We start from the raw sequence: 20,166 nt of genomic DNA on the forward strand, positions 1-20,166 counted from the left end.
TAATCAGTCTACTTTGAAGAAAATGTCAAACTTGTCCCTTGTTTTTCTAGCTAAATGCCTCAAATAAATATTTGATATTAACTTTAAACTTTATAACATTCAACTTTTCAATGATTATGACATTCTCACATCAAAATGTCTCTAAACATCTCCACGCCCACTATACTGAAGCTATAGAAATTTTGCCTGAATGCAATTGTCCTCTAAAAGTTACTTAACTTTGAACTCGCCTGCCGCGTTCTTGTAAATGACATGAGAACCAAGCAGCAGGCACCAAGAACACGCCTTTGGCTTTGTTCGGCGTCGACATATACAAGAACGAAACAAACACATGTTTATCTGAATCTTAGTAGCAGTTAAAAAAAAATTATAGGCCAAGCTACAACCCCAAGTCTGATATTTATTTGATAATCTGATGAGCAAACACTTGCAAAGTTACCATATTTAACAATCAGTGCAACCAAAGGATAGATTTCAAAGACAAACTCTTTTCAAACCATGCTGACACGCGGAGATGTATATATAGAAAGAAAGCAAAGTGCAGAGAAATTGAATACATAACAGTGTCCTTCATGCACTTTTTGTACCAAGTAAAGAGACAGAGCCAAGGATGAATTGCCTGGACCGGTGACACGGTCTTCTTATTCCGCATTTTCACCGAACAACAGAAGCATGGTGTTGGGTTCCGCTGCTCATAAGCCCACCATTGATTTGCACGCCTCCACCCAGGTGAGCAGCAATACCTGAGAATCGGCGATCTGGCTGCCTGAAATTGACATCACTGTTGGAGACGCTGGTGGTGTCAGAGCGGGTTGTTTTTGAGGCACTGGATTGACCAGTTCTTGATTGGCAGCTTTCAAGTTCTGATGCATCATTCTTTGGGTGCAAGTGGATGGTATCTAGTACATTACACTGGCCATTAGAGGACATGGGATCAGATCGTTGGAGCTTTTTTGTGCTGAGAAAGCGTCCACCAGATCCTCGAACCCTATTTAAGGCATGAATGTGCCGAGACTCATGAAGGTATGGCTGCAATCCATTAAGAGTGGCATGATAAGTCGATCATAAATAACAAATTAAGAGCAATGTATTACTTTGCTGGAATAGCAATGTGTGCTTTCAGGTTTACTTTCCCAAGAAGGAACCAGCTATTGAGCTTTAAACATTATTGCAACTAAAAGAGATAACAAAATACTTCAGTTTACCACTACTCCCTTTAAAATTCCAGCCCTGAAAATAAATGGTCGCTGAATAGACATACCTTTCGATTTTTCACAAGTTTGTTTTGAGCCTCAAGTTTTGCCCGTGATTGTCTCCTTCTCAGAATTCCATGGTACTGTTTAGCATTAACATAAATGGGTCCATCATCTGCAAGATCAAGAGGCAGTGGGACTCGTCCAGCAGTCATCCCCACCACATGAGAACCCATCTGGGGCTGAATCTGGTCAGGTTCCAATGATAATTAGATCAAATTGGAGAGCAATAGTTACAAAAAATCAAAAGGAACATAAACAGTATACAGATGATACTTTAAACACTCTTATATCATCACTCTAAAAGGATCAGGATCATCTTTCACCCATTTATGTAGGGCCCCAAAAGTGCCCTAACAAAGTAGATTGCAAAACAATCCAAAAGGAACATTACATACAAATAACGGTCAGTAACATATAAACAACTCAGAAAATGCTGCAACAGATAACAAGACCATAGCACAGCACAACTCTACCTACAAAAAGATGGTAAACTTATGTACTCAATGGTACTTACGAACGCATGTGGTCCATAAGGATTAAACAGCCCACCAAAGTAAGGATCAGCACATGGATATGGAGTACGAACCTGAAATGATGAAAGTCATTAATCTATAATTGTAACCAAGATGACAAATAGAAACCCATATAAAACCAGCTCAACCTACCACTGAATAGCTACAATCAGCTTGTGAATGATTGGACACACCATCTGGAGTACTCAGCAAGAGAACCGGCCTCATTTTGCCCTCCACGCCCTTCCCACAACTTTCATCTTGACTCGTGTATATGGAAAAACAACCATTTCACGTTAAAGGTAACTTAGCAATATGCTGGTAAAGTAGCCAATTCAGCCTCATAAGGCATAACAAATAACTTACATCATAATAAATGAGACCGTAGGTACCATAGGAAACATATTAACGGGTATCATATCCATCAAAAGAACTGATATAGTAATACAAGTTCTAGTAGTAGCAAGTTACTGATCTATGCAAAAGGGTCTCTCTTAACTATATATCCTAAACTACAAAGGGACTAGGATTCCAGTGGAAGTCAAAAAGAGGTGAGAAAATTATTTCATTGTCAGAATATAAACAACTGGTCAGGGAAAAAGCAAGTTCACAGAAATGAGATAAAACATAGATACATTATCAGAGGGAAAGAGACAACAAATGAGAAAACAGATGAAGAATTGAAAATCCAAAACTAAACATCTCATAACCCATAAGAACATTTTAAAATGCATTCAGAGGAAAAGGAACACGTGCACACACAGTTGTTGAGAAAGCTCTTTGGTCAATTCTGTAGAATTCAGATGTCACTTTACAAAAACCCAAACAAAACATGAGATAGAGAATAAAAAACCTTACATACTGTAAGGGTGTTTAATGGCTGAAAAAGGCACGTTAAATATATCATACAAAGGATTCAGATGATTTGTCTTCAATTGAACTCCGATGACTTCTGATAACATGCAACAAGAAATCATCTGAATACAATTGGCGCGTTTCTCCATTATCAACAAAAAGAAAACGAAAAAAAGAGCATGTGCACACAGGAACCAAGTGATTTCGTGTGTGTTTGGTAGTGTGGTGCAAAGTGTTTTTCAATTGAAAATGCATCAAAATAATATTTTTTCAGTTTTATTTTTATTTTTTATATAAGCACATCAAAACCATCCAAAAACACCTAAAAAGCATCAGGGGAAAAGCAATTTGAAAAGAAGGTTGCAATGCAAAAACACTCACTTCATGTATTACGTATAGTTTGAAGTTTTCACAAACTGAATTTATGAAAAAAATCAAGCTCTGATTAACTTCTTGTAAAGCCAGCTAAGAAATTTTAGATGACACGCTAGTAGTTCAAACATCTCACTGAACACTCATTGTAATTCTTAAAAAAAAAAAAATACACTTATTTTATCTTAGAAGGGATTCCTAGACCCCAAATTTCCCCGGAGCACTAAAAACTGCTCTTGAAAAGAAAATAAATGTCCCAAAGTTTTTCTTCTGCTTTGATAACAATATGTAGCTTCAAGAGCCAAGTCACAGCCTAATATGTAGCCACGCATGCCCTCTAAAGTAGAGGAAACAAGTTGTCTTCCCTAAGACTAGTTGAAAAATAAAAAGTGTGCTTTGCAAGTGTAATGCATAAGATAAAGAACATAACACAGTGAATAAATGTGTGCTATCAAAAATAAGTACCAGATTCAGACGAAATACATTGATCTTGTGAATTGGTCCCTCCCATGGCACTCATTTCATTGTGAGATTGACCAATTGACAGAGTTGAGGACGATTCCTGGTCCGGAAGATTAAGTCCTAACTGCTTTGCTTCATGATAAGGTTGAGGTGAAGAGTCTACTTTAAAGCTTATGTTCTTGGATAAAGATGGTGAAAATTGCTGTTCATTAGAATTCCACCATGATGGGCAACTGACAGTAAAGTGTGGTTCATCAAAGTTTTTCTTCAGCAAGTTCTGAATTCGTAAAGCCATCTAGTTTATCTATATATATGTATGTATCCTGAATTTGAAGAAAATCCTTAAGCAATCAAAGATTCTTGGTGGCTCGCCTTTGAGATTACCGTTTAGCTGTCCCAGGAAAAAAAAAAAAAAAAAAAACACAAGATCCACTGAGCTAGGCTGCTTCAGTTACATAAGAACACGTGACAAAAAAATTAAAATCACATCAAGATGGATAGGTAGATCGAGATGAAATACACAAAATAGACTAATTTTTCACCATGAAACTACCAGATGAAGCTTTTTGACACACAGAAATAATCTCATGCTGAAACAACCATTCAGGTTCAAACCACCACTGTAAGGAAAGCTTAAGTTGCCTAGAGTTTGTAATTTGAATAAAAAATATTGAATACTCAAAAAAGAATTGGAGACACTAAGAACTGTACAAGGATAATTCAATACTGAAATGACATAAGAACAGGTTTTTAAATATGTAAATATATACACAATCTAAACTAGAAGTAACTTGTTTTTAGCAGTTCTAGGTAATTTTTGGAAGTTAGAAACGCAAGTTTTTAAGAACTTTATACACCACTTATGCAGCAACTGATGACTGCATTCATTTCCGGCCTCAGCTATCACATAAGAATCTCATGGTTTACCCACGTTTCCAGGAAACTTGTTCAAGGCAGGTGATAACTAAAGTCATATCCATCAGAATCCAACACCCAATTCTCCATCAGTATCACTAAAGTGCAAAGGGTGTGCATACATGTGTGTTTGCTGGCTTGAGGTTGCTTCTGTGGTTGACAAATTTACCATGGATGAGTTGGGGACGAAGTGGTCCTATCTAATTGTACAAGAATCAACAGATGGAAAGCATTTTATGATACAATGTACAAACAAATCACAACTTCCAATAAAAAAGGAAAAATTAACTCCCTGACATGAATGTTCACACTAACTTGCTGCCAATGAATATTCACTACCATAGCATGAGATTCTTTCACAGTTACTCCAATTTAGTAAAGTATTTCTTCCTAAGAAAACAAGCTAAATAACTAAACAAAACATTTGTTTTGACCATTTAAAGAACCTGACCTGCCATCAATATCAGGAATGAGTTTCCAATCAATAGATGATTCCTGCTGCACCCAAGAAACAATATAAGAAAATATAGTCCACGATTAACCACTATAAAGAATTGGCGTGCCTAAAATTTTCCAAAAGTGGGTGAAACATGCAATATTCAAGCTCATTACGAATTGAGCAAGAATGTGTGTCATCCACTGAACCCGCAAAACCGGTGAAGCTAAGAAAAACCATTGATCTTGGCATGCAGCGTAAAAGCATGTATAAACCAGATACTTGGCCAACATATTGATTCAGAGCTCAATGACTACCACTTTTAAATCGTTACTTCAAATCATTAAAATGCACCACGAGACGTTTTCCCCCCACTTTTCCATCAACATACGAATATGTAAACTGCAAATTAAACCTACCGGAGCTCCAAGTTTTTGGAACCTAAAAAGTAATGCCAGCATTTAACCGCGCTATGCAAGTAAGACAAGGCTAAGAAACTAACAGGAATGATTAATGTATATGTACAAACTAGTAAATATAGCATTGAATAAGCATGCATGGAGTCAAAGTCCAACCACAACAAGCAAGCCCACTACTTAGGGTGCCATATACTCTCCCAGTAACCTCTTGAATGCATTTGGCATATCAAGTGTAAGATGAATAAAATCACAAGAGAATTCCTCAAGAAACCCATTCCAATATCAGGGGGGGAAAACACCTCAAGAAACCCATTCCAATATCAGGGGCAAAAAAAATTCAGTCAATGCAAAACCTAACCTTTTGAGAACCAGAGAGTAAAATAAACAAAAAATGCAGAAAAAAAATTCCAAAAGTCTAAGAGATGGGATTAAAAAAAACCCAAGAAACCAAGAAAGAAAAAAAAGCCAAAAATAGTAGTGAGACCCAAGAACTAAGCATAGCAAAAGAAGTAGATATAGAACCACTTTCCCATCACCATGATCTCAAACTCCACATGCACACATAAAACAGCAAAAAAAACATGCCCACCTGGATTCTATACCCATAAATTCTATGCAAGCCATCAAACCAAGAACAAGCAGAAATAAGAAAAAGAAAACATCAAGAGAGAGAGAGCGAGAGAGAGAAAAGGAGAGAGAAAAAAAGTGAAAAAAAATAGATGTAAGCAAATAAAATAGAGAAAGAACGAGAGAAAGAGATAAAAGGAAAGACCTTTGGGATCTGATAAGCAAGTCAATAAGTAGACGTTGAAGAAGAAGCAAAGAATTTCAAGAGGAAGCTGTAGGGAAGAAGTTGGGCATGTCTCCCTCTCTTGAAACTCTCCAAACCACCATCCCGCACCCACCTATCCTATCACTATAAATTTCTCCTCCCCCACCCCTCTCTCTCTCTCCCCCCCTCTCTGCGAGATTTGCTTTGCTGTGACAATTCACATACCTACAAAGCTACTAATAATTTCTAAATAAAATAATATAATCACTCCACCTCTCTCTCTCTCTCTCTCTCTCTCTGCGAGATTTGCTTTGCTGTGACAATTCACATACCTACAAAGCTACTAATAATTTCTAAATAAAATAATATAATCACTCCACCACCACCACCATCACCACCTTCTCCTTTACACATTGTCGCTTTTTTTAATGCATTTTCTAACGTTTTCTTTTTTCCTTAAGCTGGCCCACCTATCCCCACCCCAACACGCCCTTACTCTTTTGGCTTTATTCATAGCCGCCGTTCACTGTCCATTCCAAACTCCACTATGTGTATTGGTGCACTTAATTAGCTCAACCGTCCCTGTACTCTCATGATTTTCTTAATGCCATCCCACAATTAATTTTCTGAATACAGATTGCTTTCATGTGGGTTCCACCGTTAGTGTCATTGGATGGGAGGTAATTTATGTTTTGATATTTACTATAAAGTATGCTTTTAAATTTTTTAAGATAAGGTTTATGTTTAAAAGATATTATATTTTAAAAAAATTATCATATTACCAAACCAAACACACTTAACTATTTTATTGAAATATACATGATTTATATGATTTTATTTTTTATTTTTTTCTTCACCAAAGAACGAAAAAAACATTAATTTTTTTATAAAAAAGTAGCATGATAATTTGGCATTTCTTGTCCAAGATAAAAAAAAAACGATAATTATTGAAATGCAACAAGGTCCATCATGTTATAACATGGTTCTATTATGATGGATGAATCTATTTTTTATTATATAATTTCTTCAAGTTAATAAAAATTAAGAAAAATTGTTTTCTTTTAAGGAAACCTAAACCCAATTAAAACAAATAAATTCAAATTACTATTCACACTCTCCTTTTCTTTATCTTTTTTCAGGAAAAAATCACATAAAGCTACAGCTTTCTAATCTAGATATTAGATACAACATCAAAAAAATCAACTCATCACCTTAACCTTATCAACAACATCATCTAGTCCATCATTGTAACCCAAAAAAATATATCAATTGAAATAAGCATCAAAATGACCATCTTCTTAGTACAAATATGGAGATGAGCTTTCACCAAGCTATTATAAAATTTAGTTTTTATGTCAAAGTTTATAAGATAATTTTTAAATTTTAGAGAAGAAAGATAGTAAACTTGAAAGTGGCTAAACCACTCAAGATTTTTTTACAGCAAAGATATCTTTGAACTAGCATGTATGGTAGTTAAGAAAACTAAAAAAAAAAATAGATGATTTAACATGTTATATTAAAAAAATTAATAAATTATGATGAGTTTCTATTTTATAGTTTAATCAAGCCTTTCTTAGAAAAATTACTATTCAAGACTTTTTTGTTAAACTTTTTTTTTTAGAAAAATTACCATGATCATCTCTAGTTTACTCAATTTTACAATTTGATGTAGTGAGGAATCACTCTGGTTGCTCCTGTTCAAGAATTCTTGTTTAGGCAATTCATACCATTCATACATAGTGTTTTGATCTAAGATTTCAATTCTTCCATGTTTCAGCAGTAACATATTGTTTCGTGTCCAAAATACGAAAGAAAGAGGTGTTTCCACGACTCTACTACCCAATCAATTATGTTCCACTTAATCCCTATTTCATGGCCACATATCTTTCATCTCAAAAATCATAGACAACATCTTGAGCTTTATAAGTTTATATCATTTCACATGACACCAAAAAAAATCAATAAAAAAATCTTCGACGCATCAAATTAATGAAAAATCCACTATAAAAAATTCAAATATTCACATATCAAAACACACACAAGCACAAGTCATGGCTCCTATAGGTTAACTTAAGTAACCCAAACAAAACCCGACTTAACCTAGGTCTGTGTACCCACCCTAAATTTTATATCAACTCGAATAGTCATGTTTAAGTAGAAAAGGAATTTTTTTTAATTGATATAGCCTCTCATACACAAGCTCTTTTAATCATCTCACAAATATAAATTTTACACTCAACACGCTTAACAATAAGTAATGAATTTTTCATTTAAAATAATGAAACTATTTGATCTAAAAACATTTATCCACGCCCAAAATGTTGTCCCGTATTAAAACCTCTAAATACAACCACAATCCAACCATATTCTACTTATGCAACCAATACTCACATATATGTGACTTTAGACTCATTATCCATAAATTCCATCAATAACATATTTAATCACCATATAAATATACATGTCCATAAAATCGTTGATATCTAAGTTTCGCCTCATGTAATTAATTACATTCATAAAAGAATAATAGATAGCATACATCTTACAATCCAGAAGTTATTCTAACTAAAATATATAAAATAAACATAGTTAAAGTTCTACAAAATAACTATTTATAGTGAAAAACTAAGAAAGCTAGAGTTTGATATCAAGATGGTGGTGGGAAATGAAAGAAATCTACAAAACATATAATTCTATAAAATTATTGACTTGATCACAATCGAGAATCATTAATAGTAACTTTATCGTAACTTTATTATAATTATTTGAAAAATTATAAAATTTATAATTCATTGTCGAGCATGATCTAGTCATATTATATTATCAATTTCATTTCATCCTCCTATTAATGGATGAGATTTCTTTTCATTACTCCTATCTCATATTCTTAATCATTATTTAGCCTTTTACATTTTGTATGGTTCATTATTACATTCAAACTCTTGCTATTGTGGTTGGTTTTATTCTCATTTATTAGTTCTTGTCATTAAGGAGTATATCTTGTCATTCATTTTTTTTTTCCTGAAAGCATATTTTATAAGAAATTTATCTCCTGCCCCAACACATAAAATATATCATATCTTTTTTATGCCCTAGAGGCATACACATATAACTATCATGCCTTAAAGTATATTTATACGATCAAAGAGTTGATATCTTCTTCCAAGTGTAAGAGTGTTGAAGTAATAAATAACTCAGCAAGACCGGGATCGAATCACAAGGATGTTAACTGTATAAACTACAAATAAAAAAATAGATAATAACAGAAAATGAGTTGAAGATAGCTTTGAGATGTGACATTGATATAAGGATTTAAACAAATATAAAATAATTGTCAACGTTAAAGGATCCACTAATAGTATTTTAAATAAGTATAATATAAACTCTTTTTATTATTCAACTAGAAACCATATACAAAAAAAGTTACAATCGGATTATAATTTATTATCATGATTATATTAATTATCTTATTTGAGTAATGCCAATACTTGTAAATATTATCAGATATTCATGGTGATAACTTATGTTAACAACAAATCAAGTTCCTTTCATAGCACAAGTGTCAGTTGTACCATACAGTTGGGCTATAAAAGTGTCAAGTATTTATTCTACCAAGGGTTGTTTAACACAAATCTAGATTAATCATTTAACAAGCAATGTATTAAGAGTGTATAAGATAATAAATACAAAACATGTTAGTATCAAACATTAAAGTCCATGTTGAGTTTATACTATACTTATTCTTACACCATTAGTGTAACATTTTCATCTTGACATAATAAATTTAGCTAAATATTATAAATAAGAGAAGTATAGATAAACAAGATGAGAACATAATTATATAAGTATAGTAAAAGAAATAAAAAGAATAAACAAGAGATTAAGAAAAATATAACATGGAATAAATCTTGAACATTACAAAATATAAAGAAAGAGAGCAAGAGCAAGATATTGATCTAAAAATCAAATGTTTAAATATATGGTAAATGCTTCTTTTTACAAGTCAAATTTTAGAATTATTGATTTGATAACTAATCGTTGAGTGGGTGACCACCTTTTGACTTGGTAACAATCCTATCTTCTTATCTACTGAAAACATCATTGCTAATATCATAATTTGAATAGATAGTCTTCATTAAAGTTTTGAAAAATTATCTTAGCTTTCGAACAAAATAAAAATGAGGTCATTTGGACTTTTAAAACTCGAGTTATGGGTTGAACTCTGAACAATATCTGAGTTATAAAGCAGATTCCCACTTCTCTAGTGTTGCTACAATTTGAACTTGAAAACAGTTATTTTGAATCTTGAACTCTTATAAAAATTTTAGGCTTATGTCTTAACTTTCTATCCATATAAATCATATCTAAATCCAGGTTCTACAACTCCAATTATGATCCAATAACCGAATGGTGTTCCAATTTGAATTCAACAAGTATCTCTTTTTTAAGCGTCACCCTGTCTATCTTTTCAATTTCAGTAGTTAAACTCATTAATCAATTATTTGCTTTATGTCATAAACTTGTATTTAAAATGAATATTTACCATAAATTAAAGATATCTTATATTATCAGACTTGTTATTATAAAACATGCTCTAGTTAAGAAGTTATTGATACTTCAAGTGCAAAAAATATAAAACCTTGGTAAAAATATACTTTTAAGTACTAATCTTATATCTATATATAATAGTCCTGCCTCAAAGGCTTATGTTATTCAATGATAAAAATATATTTTTAAGTACTAATATTATATCTATATATAATAGTCCTGCCTCGAAGGCTTATGTTATTCGATCTTAGTTTTCCTACCCCAAAGGCATATTTCATTTAATATAAAATTTATGACAATAAACCCTTTGTAAACAAATGGTTTGCATTTTAACATTTACAAAAATTATTAAAAATATATCAAAAGGGTAAAGGTAGGACCCTTACTTGGAGCTGCTATTGTACATGCTCTTGAGAAAACGGGTCTCACTTCGTATGTTTCTCCTATAAATCCTAAAAAATAACAATCAATATCTTATCTAGCCAAATACATTCACACAATCATTTATTTAACAACTAATTTTCAATGTCATACATTTCATCAACTAACTCAATATATAAATATCTAAACTTTCCATTGATGAATTTCAATGTTTAACATTTAAATCAAACACCAAGTAGGCATTTGATTTAAATTATCCTATTCTTGGAATTTAAACATACCGAACCTTCCCAATCCATATCAATATTAGCCCAACCACATAACAACTCATTTACCATAATCAAAGTAAACTTAAATCTATAAACCAACATTATTTCATATGATTTATACAATCTCAACCCAAAGTTTAGAATCCCCCAACTTTTTTCACCAATGTTTGGCCTAAAATACATTAATCAATTTCTTAATCATGCCATTATAAAATGTCATTTTTATTTTTATATTACCAATTCACATCCAAACACATAATCTTATATTTGTCTATTCTTTTAAAAAAAATTATCAACAAAAAACTAATATAATAACTCAATCACTTTAAGCATGCACAATTAAACTCACCATCTCTATGTTACCAATTTACATTCAAGCATATCATTTTTATTTCCATATTTTCATACAACCAAATACATTAAAACACTAAATTTAATGCAATTTAGTAAATTTTTATATTTTCATCGATATAAGAATAATAAATCAACTCATAGCAATCCACATTAAACCATTTAAAAGTTATTTTAAGAATTTCCAACATCATTAAAGCATCAAAATCAATACAAATTAATCAATTTTTATAAAAACCCCAAATTCCTACCCATAATTGGTCATTTTAGGTGTTTAATTTCTATAATTGAATTCAATTTCTTTCAATTCACTTCTTATTACATTATTTCCCATGCCAAAACAAAAAAAAAAACTTAATGACCTACAATTTCTATACAAGTTACACCAACCCTGAAATTTAAAATTTAGAGAATTTTTACCCTTTCCCTGTAAAGTCAAGAAATAATTGAATTAAATTGAAAGTAACCTCCTTACCTTTACTAGTTTGGCTTAAATTAATAAGTTTTTGATGGAAAAAACTAATAATCTTTCTTTCTTACACTTTACAAGCCTTTTCTCTTTAATAACATTAAATCCTCCAATTTCTCTCTAGGTTTTCAAGCTAATTTTAGTGAGTTCTTAACACCATTAGCTCCACTTGAAAAAACTAATCAAACTAATCTTTTTTTTATATTGATATTTTTATGAATAAATGCACATTTTAAGATTTATAATTATAAAGGCTTAAAAAACTTCTATATAGAAAAAAGAAAAGGTGCAAAACACCTAGTTAAAGCTTGTGCACAAGCTATTTCTCTTTATTATTGTCCTATTCTCATAGCTTCCCTTGTTTCATCACGAATGCAATTATCATAAACAATCCAACTAATACCCTCAAACCTTAACAAGGAAGATTCCTTAAAATCTCATACACATATACATTTTTCATAGTTTTTTTAACCATTCTATAACAATTTAGGTTAACATCATGCCATATCGTTATTCATACACATCAAATAACAACAAAATTTCATGATCTTAAGAAATCCCCATACGATAATAACATCATTACACTTTAACATATATATTTTTTAATTCAAGTTCAAAGAATAAGTTTATGAAAACAATTTAAGTTCATTTATTTCTCTCGTATGCCAAAACTTACCCTCTATTTTTTTATGGTGTTCCTTTCAATTTCTTGTTTAAGGATCATTTTAACATATTTTAGTCTAAGTCCAAACATAATATAATACAAGATCATATTCTAAAATCCTTTCTTTTTCATTTCCAAACAAGGTTGGATTTAGCATTCCATGTTTGTCCTAAATCAACATTCCATGTACATTTATCATTTATGCAATTTTAATACATAATTCTACACAACAATTCAAGTAAAGTTTGACATCGTCCATACTACCCTTTTTAAGCTAATCATTCACCTTATCATATTCATAATTTCAACCAAGTATGCTTTTGCCTCTTTAATATTTTTTTCCTCTATTAAACATTTTATTTTATGCATATATTTAATCTACAAAACTTGAAGCAATATATACCCAATAAGTGTTTAAATTCATTTAATTTTTATTTTACTTCCAACTGTTGGGTCCATTTAATCCATATTTGAAATTTGTTCTAATTATTAATCTCAAGCATATATATTATATCACTAATACAACTTACAAATTCAATTTAATCATATTATATACAGTTCAACATTTTTATTTTCTATATATGATCGACTCCCTTTAATGAAAAATCGTATGTTTTTTTATTTAATTCATTTCATTCTTCTAACTCATTAAGTCTTCACACAACCATCCTAGCATCTATTTAATTTTTATCATATTTATTCATCATAATTTCTTCCCAACATACCACAACCAATACTTTCTTCACATGCAAATAATATACAATTTTCAACTCAACTAAAAAGTCATTTTAACATAATCTTCCATTCATATGCATCATAAGGCCATATATATTCATCAGTCTTAAACAAATTCCTATCATTTGCTCATTATCCACTTATGGTCGATTCTATGAGAAAGAGTTCTTCCTTGGTTTATTTCAAATTTTCCTATAATCTCTTCTTTTTTTACCATTCTCATGCTAACACAATTGATTTTCTTTATTATATTCATTTCCTAACATTTCTCAAAAACCCTAGAATATAATTTTAAGGGTTTTTTATTATTTTTTTCTTATCAATGAACTAGTTGATAATAAAACCATACCAACCAAGTTTTGAGTTTAGTTTATGGGTTTCTTATCAAAACTTTTATCCTTTTCTTCTCCTTTTCCTTTCAAGGTTTCTTGTTTCTCTATTTAGTCTTAGCTATTATCAAGCCTGTTCTTCTCTATCTCTATTACTTCATGAGTTTTTTCCTATCATGTTCACTCTTAAACTCTAACAACTCATCATTAAAGAGCATGACCTTAAATTTGGTAAGAAACATGAGGGGAAGATTATGTTCTACGCTCTTAGCTATTATCGGTTTTAAAGAGGAAAAGATAAAAGAATTTTCAGCGTAGTTACCAACATACCCTTACTTAATTCCTCAATTATTTATTTGTTATAGATTATTTGGTCAACAATACTATATTTCAAGGCCTTTCCAAACTCATATTGTCTTGATTCCTCAAAATATTTCAAGGCCTTTCCAAACTCATATTGCCCTAAGATTTTAACTTAAGATGGAAAAATAGGTCTAGAGACTCATCATAAAATTTCAATCTGATCTAAATTTGAATTGAGAGATATATTTAATATTGTAAAACTAGATATTCAGTAATTTTACATCAAAAATCTAAATTTACTACCTATACATTTCATTTGCTATGAGAGGAAGGAAAAAAAAAATTTCGTAAGAACTCATTCCCCTTTCATTTACGGTGCCTTTGGTTTCTTAAAAAGGAGAGGGAGATAACTTTTTCCTCTAATTATGAAAATGTCATTAGTTTAATTCCTATAATGTTTTCTTGTACGGTCCATGTATTTTTATTTTTCATGTTTAGATTTAAATTGTTAAGGTTTTTCGCTAATTTACCTGGAATGTTTCTACATCTCATAATAAAAATTTCCACTAATTTTCTTATTTCTCAGTTGAGAAGTACAGTATTAAATATGGATTTAAAAGTTTGAGCTTGGGTTTAAATTCCAAGTCACCCAGGTCATGGATCAACCTACTAGATTAGGTCGGGTTTTAAAACAATGATATTCTCAAATTTTGTAACTACCCTTATGTTATTGATCACGTGCTTCTAAGTTGCAAATCATTAAGGTGACTCTATCTTAAGCTTTATCAACTCTAATAAATTTCTATTTGCGGTATATTTGCAAAAAATCATAGTTGTCTACTTTCTTAATTTTTAGTTTAACATCTTTAAACCAATATATTTATGTCAGAAGTTAAAAAATTAAAATCCTTCCTCCTCTGAACAAAGTTGATATAAGCTGCAAAACATAAATTAAACATGTTATAAAAAAGATTTAAAAATTAGGGTTATATGAATAGTAGCCATAATATTTAATTTGGGGATTTTTAGGATTTTTAGGATAACAATATTGATTACTTTCCCATTAGCAAAAAAACTCTCTAGGATTCTGAATATTAATGTCTAAATAAAAAAATTAATTTTTTTTCTAGTTTTTAAGCTTAGAATCTACGAGTTCAATAATTAAAAATTTAGGCTTTTTAGTTAAGTCAAGTCATAAAACCTATATTCTAATGAAATAAAAATATTTAACAAAAACTATTATCAAAGTCTCGATTAAAAAAAACAATTAAAACATATCATTTTATTGTTTAATTCTAAACGATAAATGTTAGAGAACTGAGGAGATTTCAAAAGCTGGTGATGAGAAGAGACAACTCATCTCCAAGATAATTGAAGATAAATAATAAAATTTATAATTTTATATTTGATTTAGGTTTAGTTTAGACTATGAAGAGAGAGAATTTTATTCTAAAAAAAGAGAAGTCGAAAATTGAAGAGAAGGAAGGTTTATGGTGTTGTTTGGTTGTTTTTCTAATATAATATATATGGTTTTATTTTGGTCATTTAAATTGATTTGAAAAAAAATTTAACTGAATTATTTTTGTAATTTTTTAAACAATGGAGGCAAGATGTAAAATTAAGTAAACTATATAATAGTCATGCTAAGTTTTTCCTTTTTTAACTTCAGAATTTTGGATACATATTATATATACAGGTTTCTTTGTCCTCTTTTTCAATATTTTAATTCATTCCTCTTCTTTTTTCCCTCAGGATTATAAAGGAAACACAAACCATGGTTATCTTTCATGAAGAAAAAGATAAGTGATAATTAGATTTATATATTAGTTTATATTAGTGTTTGGAGTCTGTTTAAGAATATAGTAAATGTTGCGTCTCAAAATGCTTTTTGCTAAGAAATATATAAAAATATATATTTTTTATTTCAGTACATCAAAACGATTCAAAAACAAAAAAAAAATCAAATCTTTTTCAAAAATACGATTCAACCGCCCTTCCAATTAGGGTCTTAACATATAAGATTCAATTTGAATCAAGAACCCTTTATGCTAGGAAGTTTTCAACCGCCCTTCCAATTAGGGTCTTAATATATAAGATTCAAAAAACAAGAACCCTTTGTGCAAGGAAGATAAGAAAAGGGTTTAGATTAAGAAAATTATTTGATGAAAGATGATATTAAAAGAATTACAAAAGTATAAGGATACCACAAGCTAATTAATCCGAAGTGCGTGCAAAGGCAAAAGAAACAAAAACATATATTATACCTAGCTAAAAGGGGTTAAGAGAATTTCTTTTTATCAGAGGTTACCATACTAACCTTTCTTTGTATTTTGTTCAATTATGAATAAATTTCTACAATATCAAGGTACAATATTTAATTTTGAATACTTAGGACAATAATTTTACAAATAACTTGTTAATTCTAGACCACAAGATTAAAGGTAATATATTATAATATATATATTACTTAGCCAGTTACATAGACTTTAAAAATAGTTAATTAATAACTTAGCTATATTGAGGGTGATTAGAGAGTGTGGTAATTATATTTTTTTTATAGTGTTTTTTCTAGAAAATATATTAAAAAAATATTTTTAATACAGCACATCAACCACTAAAAAAATAATTTTAAATAAAATAAAAATAATTAAAAAATAATTTTAAATAAAATAAATTGAATTTTTATTATTTATTTAAACTGCAATTCCAAACTTAATATAAACCTTAACAAATCAAATGCACAATCAACCACTAAATTAGCCGTCAAATTTATCATACCAGTTTATAGACATACTCAAAATTAATAGCTTTGTAACAATTGTTTTTAATTTATTAATATGATGAATATATTTTTGACTAATCCTTTTTAGATAATTTTAAAAATATATATTTTTTAATAATTTTATAAAGTGAAAAAGGAAAATATGGCTCGTGACCATGCAAGCTGGTCGGAAATAAATCAATAAAGTATTTTTAGATCGATATCAAAACTCAACTGATTATTTTATTGTGGAGTCAATATTAATCAATTGTCTATAAAAGTTAGTATGGTATCAAGTTTTTACACCATAAATTAACGCTAGTTGGACCTCCATAAGGATCGTTTGTATATTTAAAAAAAAAATCACTGTTTAAAATTATATGGTAAAAAAATAAATTAAAATATATTTTTTTAAGGTTAAAATTGATGTTGAATATACTCTAATTATATAAGAAATTCACTTATAAAAACTATATTTTTCTAACTTTTATAGTTTTTTTAGTGGAATCTATATATAAAACTCAGTCTCAACCATAAAAAATAAATGATTTTAGTAATGCTTTATTATTTGAAAAACACAATGAAGAATCAATTATTAACAAAATTAAATAGCAATGATCCGTAAATAAATATTTGTAATTCCATTCATTTGCTTCCTTAAAATAAGCAAAAATATCGAAAGAAGTCTAAAAAATACTGTTTCACTTGCTAGATTCATGTCGATCCTTAATGAATATTATAATTATGTGAGGGAATTAGAAATTTTAATATGAAAGGGTCAAATTAGTAAGAAAAAAAATAAAAAGATTGAAATTTAAAATTCCTAATTTTAAGATTAAAGGAGTGAGGCTGAAAAAAACAATTCTTTAATTTTTTTTAATTTTACATTAATAAAAAAAAAAAGTTCCATCACTCTAGGCTTAAAAAAAGACTACATTTCTTTTATTCTAGCTACTCTGAGAAATGACAAGACAGAACACGACGCCGTCAGAGACAAAGATACCCTGTTTCCTCTAAAAACAAGTCAACGAAGTGTGTTGGCTTTATCAACTAATCTGTCGTGCCATTCTAACCAGCCAAAACGCTGCCGACATCAGATGCTGACGAAGCAGTTAATTCGGCCGACATTCTTCGGCATGTTAACGGGCTTGAAAATGTTTATCTTTGTCTAGGGAAGTTAAATTTAAAGCCTGGGGTTACTGGGCCACTTGATGGGCTCCCAAACTGCCACCGTCAAATTGCTGTCAACAGGACTTGAATGATAATCGCCCAACAGAAAGAGGGCCATACAGAGAAGGTTTCGTCTAGTTAGAAAATCCATACTTTATAGTTGGAAGGTTTAGTCAGTTAGAAAATCCACACTTTATAGTTGGCCTGCTTAGATTAAAATTTTCTTTAAAGCAAAAATAATTATTTAAGTCACGATTAAACCCTTTACAATATCATTAGATCAGATTAAATAGACTTTATTCAACCCATATTTGAAGCTAGATTATTTAGAAGTTGTGTAATTAATGAGCATAAAGATAACTCAAACTACATGTTTTAATAAAAAAATTAAGATAATATTTTTTTTTTAATATTGAGATTATAACATATTAAATCATCTTGAATTTTATGGTTTAATTTACCAACTTCACGATCCCAATCTTAAATTTTATTAGATTTAATAACTTTATTTTTTTAAATTATTTTTATTTAATCATATAATAAAAAAATAGACATTTAAAAAATTAAACACTAACACAATATAATGATATTTCAGACATTTAAAAGATTAAACACTAACACAATATAATGATATTTGTTTAAAACCATGATAATCATATAAAAAATAAGCTGAAACAGAACCCCAAATCTCAATTAATTAATAACAACATACTTGGTTGTTTAAAAACATAATAATCATATAAAAAATAAGCTGAAACAGAACCCCAAATCTCAATTAATCAATAACAACATACTTGGTTTAATGACCTTTTTTTTTTAACTATTCTTTATTTAATTATAGAACAACAAAAATAAATATAAAAAAATTAAACATCAATCAAATATTGAGATATTTGTTTGAGACCACGATAATCCTATATAAAATAAAATAAAATAAGTTATGAAGAATGATTCACAATAAATCAAATGTTAAATAATAAAATCAAAACAAAATATCTAATAAAAACTCAATGTGCTGGTTTGCACTTTTACAACAAAGTCCAAATATGTGGGTTTGCTATCTTTGGCTCGTGTGCTTAGGCTTTTTAATTTGTTTTTTGTTTTTTAAGAGGTGAACAACGAATTATCTACCCTTTTTTTTTAAAAAAAATAAAATAAACGACATTATGTCTACCTACCAAGAATCCAGTTACCATAATGGTAGTTGGAAATTTAAAAGGTTTTTTTTTAACTGAGTCTGAGACAGAGTTATTAAACTCGGTCCGGGGGTTGACCAGGCCAAGGATATGGGTCTCGAGTTTCATGGGTCAACCCGGAATAACAGAAAAAAATAAAAAAAATTATAATTATAATATTTTATATTAAAAAATTAAAAAAATCAATGTAAATATATGTTATACATATTGTAGATAAATAAAATTTAAAATAATATTTAAATTCTTTTTTTATCACACGTTAAAAAGTATTATGTTAAGCTTTTAAGTTGAAGTATTTAAACAATAATTTTTTTTATCCCACATTGAAAAAATATAATTTTTTCTTTGGGAACATATAATATACATACTAATGAGCTTCAAATCCTATATTGAAAAAAACATAATTTTTTTTTTCTTATGAACATAGAGTATATATATACTAATAGGTTTCAAATACAACATTAAAAAAAATAACTTTTTTCTTGAAAACATAGAATATATATACTAATAGGTTTCAAATCTCATATTAAAAAGATATTATATTATCCTCTTAAGTTGAAATATTTAAATAATTTTTTTTTATTCTACATTGAAAAAATAAAACTTTTTTCTTGGAAACATAAAGTATACATACTAATAGGTTTCAAATTCCATATTTGAAGAATAAAAAAAAATATCAGGTCTCGCCCGGGTCTCGGGTTGACCTGCCAGGTCGATCGGGTTTGGCCGAATCGTTCCACCGACCGATCTTTTAACAAACCCGGACCGGTCCAACTCTTGGGTTTACCCGCCAGGCTGGTCTGGGTTTAATAATTATGGTATGTGACTTATATGGTTCAGGTTGTGACTAATGCCAAGGTATGAGACATTTAGGAGTTGATCAAGAACCATTATTGGGGTATTTAGAGTTAGACATAATACAAAAACTGAACATAAACACTTAAAAATCAAGACAAGACTAGGCTTGTATTGTTTAATGTTCATGTCGGGA

At 29.7% G+C, this 20,166-nt stretch overlaps 1 protein-coding gene across 1 annotated transcript; it reads right to left on the reverse strand.

Moving 5' to 3' along the window:
* Positions 1-380: 380 nt before the first annotated feature.
* Positions 381-3,848, reverse strand: LOC105140715 (nuclear transcription factor Y subunit A-3-like). Its single transcript, XM_011047658.1, has 5 exons — positions 3,461-3,848; positions 1,922-2,028; positions 1,771-1,842; positions 1,262-1,441; positions 381-1,029 (listed from the first exon to the last, which is right to left on the reverse strand). Exons 1-5 carry the CDS (start codon positions 3,750-3,752, stop codon positions 655-657), a joined length of 1,026 nt encoding a protein of 341 aa, XP_011045960.1. The 5' UTR covers positions 3,753-3,848; the 3' UTR covers positions 381-654.
* Between the last annotated feature and the right edge of the window lie 16,318 nt (positions 3,849-20,166).

This window comes from Populus euphratica, unplaced genomic scaffold, assembly GCF_000495115.2.
Source record: "Populus euphratica unplaced genomic scaffold, PopEup_1.0 scaffold150.1, whole genome shotgun sequence".
In the NCBI taxonomy this organism is placed as follows: domain Eukaryota; kingdom Viridiplantae; phylum Streptophyta; class Magnoliopsida; order Malpighiales; family Salicaceae; genus Populus; species Populus euphratica.